Source organism: Salvelinus alpinus, chromosome 27, assembly GCF_045679555.1.
Source record: "Salvelinus alpinus chromosome 27, SLU_Salpinus.1, whole genome shotgun sequence".
Classification (NCBI taxonomy): domain Eukaryota; kingdom Metazoa; phylum Chordata; class Actinopteri; order Salmoniformes; family Salmonidae; genus Salvelinus; species Salvelinus alpinus.
In genome coordinates this window covers 40,881,141-40,893,183 of record NC_092112.1, presented here as the reverse complement: position 1 = coordinate 40,893,183, position 12,043 = coordinate 40,881,141, and the positions used below count along the sequence as shown (strand labels likewise).

The window sequence follows — 12,043 nt, the reverse complement described above, 5'->3', positions numbered from 1 at the left end:
CACTTTCGTCCCGGCTGTGTTTACCACCTAGCCCTGTGAGGGTTACAATACTGCACTATGCATATTTCACCAGTCGTTAAATATGACCAGGCTATTGATCATCGCGCCGCCTGCTTTTTGACTGGCTGTTTTATGCCGGAAAATAAATCACAACCCAATTCCCTGCATTAGCGATAAGGTTGCAAATGCACACTTCTCAGGATCTAATTGGGGCAGATCGGACAGAGTCAATCAATTCTGACAGTGACAACATCCTCTATGAGAGCATCCACTCCACTCCTCCCCTCTCCTCTTCCCTCCTCTGTGCTCCTTTCCTCTTCTCTCCATCCCTCTGTCCTCTCTCCATTCCTCTTTTAGATGTACAACACCTGCTGGGGGATGTGTCATGACTCATGATATTATCCTGATATTGTTCATATAGCTTCCATTAGACTCCATAATAATGATAGCTACTGTGATCTCATGGAAATACTATGATATACAACCTGTAGGTTTTTAGATGTGCAGTACCTGGTAGGGAAAGATGGTGACTCCGTTATTGCTGGACATTGATATGGAGGAGGCTAGGTGCTGCTGCTCCTCAACCCATCTATCCATCTCAGCTGGGGTGGGCTTCAGGATCCTCCTAGGGTGGGTCTTCTGGGGGCTTTGACTCCTGGTGAAGCCTGAGAGGCGGGGGCTAGATGGTGCTGTGGAGGTGGTGGATCGAGGTCCAGGGGAGGGCTTGGCAGAGGAACTATGGGTCCTGGCAGAGCCTGAGAGGTGGGGGCTAGATGGTGCTGCTTTGGTGGAGGTGGATCCAGGAAGGGGCTTGGCGGGAGATGGAGTGGCCCACTTGGCACGCTCCTCCCTGGCTAGGATCAGGTGGATGGCCTCCTGCTTCAGCTGGCTCAGGTGGGCACCACAGATATCACAGCCACTCTGCTCCTCCTCCACAGCCCAGACGTCTATGGTACCACTGTGGGTTTGGAGGTTGTCGTGGAGATAGGCTGACAAGGTGGAGTCCTACAGAAGGGATGTAAAGGGAATGTACAGTATGGTTCTATGCATTGAGTCCAATTCAATCACAAAAACAACAAATATCACAGTGAATTACAAAAGCGGAAAACGTTTAAAATTAATTGTCATTGATGACAGTCTGTCATTGAGGAAACTATGTATCAAAATGTGGCATGGTACCAAGAAGGCCTATATTGACTTCCAGAATCAATCATTATAATAGCATCTGTCATAGAACAGAGATGGTGGCATAGCATACTGTATGTTAGTTCCTGTGCCCTTGTTCTCCCTGGACTTCCATTCCAAACCTTTCTCCCACAAGCTGCTAATGTCAATGACCCACATTTTGATTCCCAGACTACTGTAATATTGGATAAAACAAAGTCAACCAGAAAAATGCAGATGTGCCCAAACAAACTCCAAGCCAAAATCTGAGACCTAGCCTGGTAATAGATCTGTTTGTGCTGTGTAGCCAAACGTTGGGTTGTGTGTTTGTCATAACAAAGAGACCAGGCAAAATAATGACCACACAGTCTTAGACAAAAAGGTTCCAAAAGGGTTCTTTGGCTGTCCCCAGAGGAGAACCCTTTCAGGTTCTACTGTAGATAACACTTTTTTTCTAAGAGGGTAAAAGGTGGCTAAACAGCACAAACAGGTCTGGAACCAGGCTGTCAGAGACCTGTATTTTCTTTAGGATTCATAACAGGCCAGATTTCATCATGGCCCTGGTCTGGAAATCAATACACTACAAGAAGCCATTATCAGATTTCTACTGACCGTCTCCGTCTGAACAATGAGGTAATATCTCCACATAATGGTCTGTGGTTAATTGTAAAACGTCCTGTTCTATTTCATATTCCTCTCATAGGAGAGTAAAGCAAATGTTTTCGTTGTACCTCTGGTAATGAGGTTTGAAGGGGACATGAGTTGCTTTGTTAAAATATTAATATCAGTCTGAATCAGTTCACTCTAGGGATAGCCTATGAGTCAGCTCAGTGACAAGAACTGATGTCTGCTACATATCAGATGCAATCGGGAGAAAAACATCTAAGTATGTGACAATTTGGATTTGTTAAGGCAGCTAAAATATGTGACATCATCTAAAATATGTTGCAAATCTGTGGCTAAATCACATTTTCTGACCATTTCAATTCAAACCCATTAAATTGTCACCAAAGTATATTGTATCACTACAATGAATGCATGCTACTGTTTACTGCATAAAACACATTTTCATAGAAAGTGATGAAGTGATAAACCTACCTTGCATGAGATATATTGAGGAATGACGAGGCTCAGTGCGTGTATCTTTAGTACAGCCACAGTCGCGGTGCAATGCTCACAAATAACTTTTCCGTCAGATTTCCGAACGCTCCAACTTCCCACCATGGGGGGTCTAACAGTGTCAAATCCACTGGTAATCCCAGGTCCTCCTCGGGATGGGACATCCGTTTTTGGCCACGGAACTCCATGACGGTCGGTGTTGGACCCGGCACCCTCTGGAGAGGGGCGATCTGTTGATCGAAAGTCCTCGTGAAGTACTGTACCGCTCCCAGTCTCAGAGTAAAATCTGGATGATTTACATTGAGGCGCATCTGTCTGTGAAATGTAAGAAAATACCATGCACCGTAATATACTGCAAACTGGAGAAAATAACCATGACATCATCATAACATAAATTGAAACTGATGTTTTAAAAGCCTATGAGTCATGAAATAATAAGTAGATACTAGAACTGTGCAACCCACTATCTAGACATTTTAAGATAAATACTGAATGTGAAAAAAAGTTATATTGAATCAAGCGTCCCTTACCCAATACCTTCGGTTCCCTGCTGTGGGACATCTCTCCTTCTCTCTTCGAGTGAGAGATGCCATAGCAATAGGTTGTTGAGAAGGGAAAACAGAACAAAGCCAAAGACAAGGATATGCTGTCTACTTTACTCAGCCTTGTTTGTTTTTTACACGGTTTAAAAATGAAAAGTATGAAGCAATAATATTATTCTAACCCCGTAAAGTAACCGCACTTGCGCGTCTTGTCGTGTTGAGCTATTGGCGGTGTGAATGAAGGCGTGCGTAATGTCAGAGCGCATCAAGAGCGAGAGCGCGCAGGCATCCTACTGATTTAATTTATTTGTGCATTCCCCTCGTTGTCCACAGGGAGGCAGTGAAATGCAAACTATAAACGTGGCATTCTTTTTTAAACTGCTTTCTCAATGGAAGTTTATGGTCTGTAGGCCATGTGAAATAATCAGATTATATGGCCATTTTGGGTATTTCTTAGCGGTTTTTGGATATGAGTGTGCCTAACATAATGCTTGTTCGGATGATAGCGAACTTGGCTAGAAGAGAAGTTATGTGAGTGTGTCTTGAGGACATTCCATGAACCAGAGTGCCGAAAGTTCATAGTGTGGGTTTTATGGTGGGAGTGTCTGGGAACAAGTTGAATTGATTCTCTCTGATCTTTGGAGAAAATGTACACTCACTCACTCACCACCTCCCACACAGATGACTTCTCGTTAGGAAATATCCTGTCAGCCATTACTGATAATCAACTCCATTTTGCTTGCTAATTCTTAGATGGTAGGAAACCATATTTTACTGTACTGTGTTCTTTGTTTTTATTCACTATAGGCTTTAAAGACATCATAATCTTGTTATTTTGAACCGAATTATACCAGTTTAGGTCAGTATATTGCGATTTTCAGGTATTTATTTCCATGGCGCTGTAGAAACGTGGGTGTCTCTCTCTCGAATGCCATTCTATACTGCTAATTGCAACGTCGAGGGAAACATTCTCCAACCCAGCAACGATTCTTTTGGCCAACGGACACCTTTCACAAGATTCTGATGGGAGTTCAGCTAATAGTAGGTACTATTTATGCTGATAAAACGTTGTTCTGTTGAAAAAGAAAAATGTATTAGACGCCATTATTTTCCATGTAGCGTTGCGCTATCGCACCCTGTATTGTACCCAGTATTGCGCAGTAAGGTTAATTTTAAAAATGTAATTCAGCGATTGCATTAAGAACTAATTTCTCTTTCAATTGCTGTCCAACCTGTATTTTTTTAGTCAAGTTTATGAATAGTTTTCGATAAGATTAGGTGCCTTTCCAAAATGGCGCCGGACAGATTGCTTGATTTTTTGCCCACTAAACACGTTGTGTAACCACGAATTGTGCGGCTAAATATGCACATTTTCGAACAAACTATATGCATTGTGTAATATGATGTTACAGGACTGTCATCTGAAGAATTCTGAGAAGGTTAGTAAAAAAATTAATAGTGTTTGGTGGTTTATAACGTTATTGCTATTTTTGGCTTGAATCAATGCTACTGTGTGACTGACTTGTAGTAAGCTAAGATAACGCTATATTGTGTTTTCGCTGTAAAACACTTAGAAAATCTGACATATTGGCTATATTCACATGATCTGTGTCTTTCTTCTGCTGTACGCTGTGTATTTTTAAGAAATGTTTTATGATGAGTAATTAGCTAATACACGATGGTCTCTGTAGTTATTCTAGTCATTTTAGTGATAGTTGTAATGGGGGCTGCAATTGTAAACTATGATTTATACCTGAAATATGCACATTTTTCTAACAAAACCTATGCTATACAATAAATATGTTATCAGACTGTCATCTGATGAGAATTGTTTCTTGGTTAGTGGCTATTTATATCTTTATTTGGTCGAATTTGTGATAGCTACTGATGCAGTAAAAAATATGGTGGAGTAAAAAAAGTGGTGTCTTTTGCTGACGTGGTTAGCTAATAGATTTACATATTGTGTCTTCCCTGTAAAACATTTAAAAAATCAGAGATGATGGCTTGAATCACAAGATCTGTATCTTTCATTTGGTGTCTTGGACTTGTGATTTCATGAACATTTTATTTTATGATATCCCTGTAACTTTAGGCTAGGCTATGCTAGTCAGCTTTTGTGATGGGGGGGATCCCGGATCCGGGTTTGTGACTCTATTTAAGAGCTTCTACCCCCAAGCCATAAGACTCCTGAACAGCTAATCAAATGGCTACCCAAACTATTTGCATTGTATTATCTATGCATAGTCACTTTACCTCCACCTACATGTACATATTACCTCAATTACCTTGACTAACCTGTGCCTCCGCACATTGACTTTGTACCGGTACACCCTGTATACAATCAAATCAAACTGTATTTGTCACATGCGCCAAATACAACAGGTGAAATGCTTACTTACAAGCCAACAATGCAGTTTTAAGAAAAATACTTGCAAAGTAAAAAATAGATAAGTAAAAAATAAGAAATATAAGTAACAAATAATTAAAGAGTAGCGGTAAAATAACAATAGCGAGGCTCGCACAATTGGCCCAGTGTCGCCTTTTTTTAAAGGTTATATATATACAGTGGGGAGAACAAGTATTTGATACACTGCCGATTTTGCAGGTTTTCCTACTTACAAAGCATGTAGAGGTCTGTAATTTTTATCATAGGTACACTTCAACTATGAGAGACGGAATCTAAAACAAAAATCCAGAAAATCACATTGTATGATTTTTAAGTAATTAATTTGCATTTTATTGCATGACATAAGTATTTGATACATCAGAAAAGCAGAACTTAATATTTGGTACAGAAACCTTTGTTTGCAATTACAGAGATCATACGTTTCCTGTAGTTCTTGACTAGGTTTGCACACACTGCAGCAGGGATTTTGGCCCACTCCTCCCTACAGATCTTCTCCAGATCCTTCAGGTTTCGGGGCTGTCGCTGGGCAATACGGACTTTCAGCTCCCTCCAAAGATTTTCTATTGGGTTCAGGTCTGGAGACTGGCTAGGCCACTCCAGGACCTTGAGATGCTTCTTACGGAGCCACTCCTTAGTTGCCATGGCTGTGTGCTTCGTGTCGTTGTCATGCTGGAAGACCCAGCCACGACCCATCTTCAATGCTCTTACTGAGGGAAGGAGGTTGTTGGCCAAGATATCGCGATACATGGCCCCATCCATCCTCCCCTCAATACGGTGCAGTCGTCCTGTCCCCTTTGCAGAAAAGCATCCCCAAAGAATGATGTTTCCACCTCCATGCTTCACGGTTGGGATGGTGTTCTTGGGGTTGTACTCATACTTCTTCTTCCTCCAAACACGGCGAGTGGAGTTAGACCAAAAAGCTCTATTTTTGTCTCATCAGACCACATGACCTTCTCCCATTCCTCCTCTGGATCATCCAGATGGTCATTGGCAAACTTCAGACGGGCCTGGACATGCACTGGCTTAAGCAGGGGGACCTTGCGTGCGCTGCAGGATTTTAATCCATGACGGCGTAGTGTGTTACTAATGGTTTTCTTTGAGACTGTGGTCCCAGCTCTCTTCAGGTCATTGACCAGGTCCTGCCGTGTAGTTCTGGGCTGATCCCTCACCTTCCTCATGATCATTGATGCCCCACGAGGTGAAATCTTGCATGGAGCCCCAGACCGAGGGTGATTGACCGTCATCTTGAACTTCTTCCATTTTCTAATAATTGCGCCAACAGTTGTTTCCTTCTCACCAAGCTGCTTGCCTATTGTCCTGTAGCCCATCCCAGCCTTGTGCAGGTCTACAATTTTATCCCTGATGTCCTTACACAGCTCTCTGGTCTTGGCTATTGTGGAGAGGTTGGAATCTGTTTGATTGAGTGTGTGGACAGGTGTCTTTTATACAGGTAACGAGTTCAAACAGGTGCAGTTAATACAGGTAATGAGTGGAGAACAGGAGGGCTTCTTAAAGAAAAACTAACAGGTCTGTGAGAGCCGGAATTCTTACTGGTTGGTAGGTGATCAAATACTTATGTCATGCAATAAAATGCAAATTAATTATTTAAAAATCATACAATGTGATTTTCTGGATTTTTGTTTTAGATTCCGTCTCTCACAGTTGAAGTGTACCTATGATAAAAATGACAGACCTCTACATGCTTTGTAAGTAGGAAAACCTGCAAAATCGGCAGTGTATCAAATACTTGTTCTCCCCACTGTATATATACACTGCTCAAAAAAATAAAGGGAACACTAACTTTTTTCTTTACATAGTTGAATGTGCTGACAACAAAATCACACAAAAATTATCAATGGAAATCAAATTTATCAACCCATGGAGGTCTGGATTTGGAGTCACACTCAAAATGAAAGTGGAAAACCACACTACAGGCTGATCCTACTTTGATGTAATGTCCTTAAAACAAGTCAAAATGAGGCTCAGTAGTGTGTGTGGCCTCCACGTGCCTGTATGACCTCCCTACAACGCCTGGGCATGCTCCTGATGAGGTGGCGGATGGTCTCCTGAGGGATCTCCTCCCAGACCTGGACTAAAGCATCCGCCAACTCCTGGACAGTCTGTGGTGCAACGTGGCGTTGGTGGATGGAGCGAGACATGATGTCCCAGATGTGCTCAATTGGATTCTGGTCTGGGGAACGGGCGGGCCAGTCCATAGCATCAATGCCTTCCTCTTGCAGGAACTGCTGACACACTCCAGCCACATGAGGTCTAGCATTGTCTTGCATTAGGAGGAACCAACCGCACCAGCATATGGTCTCACAAGGGGTCTGAGGATCTCATCTCGGTACCTAATGGCAGTCAGGCTACCTCTGGCGAGCACATGGAGGGCTGTGCGGCCCCCCCAAAGAAATGCCACCCCACACCATGACTGACCCACCACCAAACCGGTCATGCTGGAGGATGTTGCAGGCAGCAGAACGTTCTCCACGGCGTCTCCAGACTCTGTCACGTCTGTCACATGTGCTCAGTGTGAACCTGCTTTCATCTGTGAAGAGCACAGGGCGCCAGTGGCGAATTTGCCAATCTTGGTGTTCTCTGGCAAATGCCAAACGTCCTGCACGGTGTTGGGCTGTAAGCACAACCCCCACCTGTGGACGTCGGGCCCTCATACCACCCTCATGGAGTCTGTTTCTGACCGTTTGAGCAGACACATGCACATTTGTGGCCTGCTGGAGGTCATTTTGCAGGGCTCTGGCAGTGCTCCTCCTGCTCCTCCTTGCACAAATGCGGAGGTAGCGGTCCTGCTGCTGGGTTGTTGCCCTCCTACGGTCTCCTCCACGTCTCCTGGTGTACTGGCCTGTCTCCTGGTAGCGCCTCCATGCTCTGGACACTACGCTGACAGACACAGCAAACCTTCTTGCCACAGCTCGCATTGATGTGCCATCCTGGATGAGCTGCACTACCTGAGCCACTTGTGTGGGTTGTAGACTCCATCTCATGCTACCACTAGAGTGAAAGCACCGCCAGCATTCAAAAGTGACCAAAACATCAGCCAGGAAGCATAGGAACTGAGAAGTGGTCTGTGGTCACCACCTGCAGAACCACTCCTTTATTGGGGGTGTCTTGCTAATTGCCTATAATTTCCACCTGTTGTCTATTCCATTTGCACAACAGCATGTGAAATTTATTGTCAATCAGTGTTGCTTCCTAAGTGGACAGTTTGATTTCACAGAAGTGTGATTGACTTGGAGTTACATTGTGTTGTTTAAGTGTTCCCTTTATTTTTTTGAGCAGTGTATATATATTTATTTATTTAACCTTTTTTTAAATGGGCAAGTCAGTTAACAACAAATTCTTATTTACAATAACAGCCTACCCCAGACGACACTGGGCCAATTGTGCGAGCCTCGCTATTGTTATTTTACCGCTACTCTTTAATTATTTGTTACTTATATTTCTTAATTTTTACTTTTATATATATATAACGCCCGTATATATATATATACAGGGGGTACTGGTACAGAGTCAATGTGCGGGGGAAACGGTTAGTCGTGGTAATTCAGGTAATATGTACAGTAGGTAGACTTAAAGTGACTATGCATAGATAATGAGAAACAGAGAAAAGCAGCTCTTGCTCTTTAATTATTTGTTATTTTTCTATTTTCTTCTTTTTTATTTCATTATAGTTTAGTAAAAACTTTCTTAATTATTTTTCTTAAAATTGAATTGTTGGTTAAGGGTTTGTAAGTAAGCATTTCACAGTAAGGTCTACACTTGTTATTGTGACGAATACAATTTGATTTGATTTTTAAAGGACACGAATAAGAAGAAAAGACTTGCATGGAAACACTTGACTTGCCAAGAAACACGAGCAATGGACATTGGACCGGTGGAAATCTCTCCTTTGGTCTGATGAGTCCAAATTTGAGATTTTTGGTTCAAACCGCTGTGTCTTTGTGGGACACAGTAGGTGAACGGAGGATCTATGCATGTGTGGTTCCCACCATGAAGCATGGAGGAGGAGGAGTGATGGTGTGGGGGTGCTTTGCTGGTGACATTGTCAGTGATTTATTTAGAATTCAAGGCACACTTAACCAGCATGGCTACCACAGCATTCTGCAGCGATATGCCATCCCATCTGGTTTGCGCTTAGTGGGACTATCATTTGTTTTTCAACAGGACAATGACCCAACACACCTCCATCCTGTGTAAGGGCTATTTGACCAAGAAGGAGAGTGATGGAGTGCTGGATAAGATGACCTGGCCTCCACAATCACCTGACCTCAAACCAATTGAGATGGTTTGGGATGAGTTGGAATGCAGAGTGAAGGAAAAGCAGCCAACAAGTGCTCATCATATGTGGGAACTCCTTCAAGACTATCATCCAGAAGGCGAGGTCAGTACAGGTGCATCAAAGCGGGGACCGAGAGACTGAAAAACAGTTTCTATCTCAAGGCCATCAGACTGTTAAACAGCCACCACTAACATTTAGTGGCCGCTGCCAACATACTGACTCAACTCCAGCCACTTTAATAATGGGAATTGATGGGAATGTATGTAAAAATGTATCACTAGCCACTTTAAACAATGCCACTTAATATAATGTTTACATACCCTACATTACTCATCTCATATGTATATGTATATACTGTACTCTATATCATCTACTGCATCTTGCCATCTTTATGTAATACATGTATCACTAGCCACTATGTTTATATACCCTACATTACTCATCTCATATGTATATACTGTACTCTATACCATCTACTACATCTTGCCTATGCCGTTCTGTACCATCACTCATTCATATATCTTTATGTACATATTCTTTATCCCTTTACACTTGTGTGTATAAGGTAGTAGTTGTGGAATTGTTAGGTTAGATTACTCGTTGGTTATTACTGCATTGTCGGAACTAGAAGCACAAGCATTTCGCTACACTCGCATTAACATCTGCTAACCATGTGTATGTGACAAATAAAATTTGATTTGATGACTATTGGAAAAGCATTCCAGGTGAAGCTGGTTGAGAGTGCCAAGAGTGTGCAAAGCTGTCATCAAGGCAAAGGGTAGCTACTTTGAAGAATATAAAATATATTTTGATTTTGATTGATTTGTTTTACACTTTTTTGGTTTCTATATGATTCCATATGTGTTATTTCATAGTTTTGATGTCTTCACTATTATTCTACCATGTAGAACATAGTAAAAATAAAGAAAAACCCCTGAATGAGTGGGTGTGTCCAAACTTTTGACTGGTCCTGTATATATATATTTTATATAATAGAGCTGTTAATGGCACTTTAGGAAGGGTGTAAGGTAACGTTTTCTGTTGGTCCCAGCTCATGTTGGGGTAAGGGAAATGAGGTAGCACATAAGGTAGCGAAGGCAGCTCTGAAGAGGGAGGAGGTAGATGTGGTGGTCCTGTTAGGGGGGATGGAATGTAGGAGTATCATAGCAGAGGAGTTGACCTAGGAGTGGCAACGTGAATGGGAGATACAGGAGCGGGGAAGGCAATATTTCTCTATCCAGAATTTTGTGAGGAAGGTCAGTAGGTATCTGGGGAGTGAAAAGAGGGATGGGGTTCATTGTGGATTGGGAAGTGAGTTATTGTTATTGGGGAAACACCCGGATGGGAAGTGAGGAATGTGGGGAGGTAGAGACTGTGGTGGTATGCTGAGGATAAGAGGACATTTTTCTGTGAGCTGGCTGAGTTGGGTGTGACCGCATTTTTGCTTGTAACAATTTTTGGCCCAAATGACAGGCAGAGCGAAATAGCAAGGAATCTATTTTCGTTTCTTTATTCCACCGGCTGGCACCTACGGGTGTGAGGCTATTAGATACTTAAATGTGTAATTCGCACTCCGACCTGAGAAAGGTAGCAATACAGCATCTAGTCTGCCAGAAACGCACAAAAATAAGAAGAATACAGGAGGGGTAGAAGACTAACAGTATACTCAGTTGAACTGTTGGCGATAGTAGTTTTCCTCCAGTGGGTGGAGGACGTACAACCTGTAAGAATTTTAGTATGCTCAGATTCTCTGTCGGTATTGAATAGTTTATCATCTGGTAAATCTAATAGGAGTGACTATTACTATTGGAGGTATTCATGTGAGAATCTGCTGGATCCCAGCACATTTGGTTGTGGAAGGGAATGAAATTGTAGACCAGTTAGCCAAAAGAGCTTTGAAATGTATGTTTGTTTATTGTTTGTTTATGTATTTTATTTTTACAGGGACAGTGCACATTAATCAACGTTTCAGTAAAAGTGCCGGTTTTAGCCAGCCGGCTAATTTTCAACCGCAGTCCCTGGGCAGGTTATTAAATGAGATATAACTTATATTAATGTTCCACTGGGTAGAGGTGAGGGCAAATGTAAGATCAGAGCCATGCGTGGTAGAAGAGATGGGACTCTAAGGCCGGCATTTATATGCCCTCCAATAAAAGGTCGGTGGACCAAGATTCAAAGGTCAGATTAGGAAGGAAGAGGTGGTGTTTGCTCAATTGTGCTTAGGACATTGTACATTGAACTTGTCATTACATCTGGTTGGCAAGCATGTGAATGGTTTGTGTCTGGAGTGTACAGTCGATTAAACTGTGAAGCATGTGTTATATTGTTTTAAGTATGTTGAAGAAAGGGAAAGATTGAAGGGTAGGGTCATTGACCGTTGGATGGGGTTGGGGGGATGGAAGGGATTTGGGGGATGGGGAGGTTCTGTTAGAAGTTAGTAGGGCTCTTTTTTATTTTCTCAGAAGTACTGCGTTAGACATGAGGATTTAGAAATGTTGTAAACCGTGATTGACC

General features: G+C 42.4%; 1 protein-coding gene across 1 annotated transcript in view; it reads right to left on the bottom strand.

Moving 5' to 3' along the window:
* The window catches only part of LOC139556571 (kinesin-like protein KIF26B), a 36,658-nt gene extending 33,588 nt beyond the window's left edge, over positions 1–3,070 (bottom strand). The window contains exons 1-3 of the mRNA XM_071370691.1: positions 2,814–3,070; positions 2,263–2,598; positions 511–1,005 (exon numbers count right to left, since the gene is read on the bottom strand). Coding sequence (XP_071226792.1) covers positions 511–1,005; positions 2,263–2,598; positions 2,814–2,876 — 894 coding nt within the window. The 5' untranslated portion in view covers positions 2,877–3,070. The remainder of the gene's footprint in view (positions 1–510; positions 1,006–2,262; positions 2,599–2,813) is intronic.
* Positions 3,071–12,043: the final 8,973 nt, after the last annotated feature.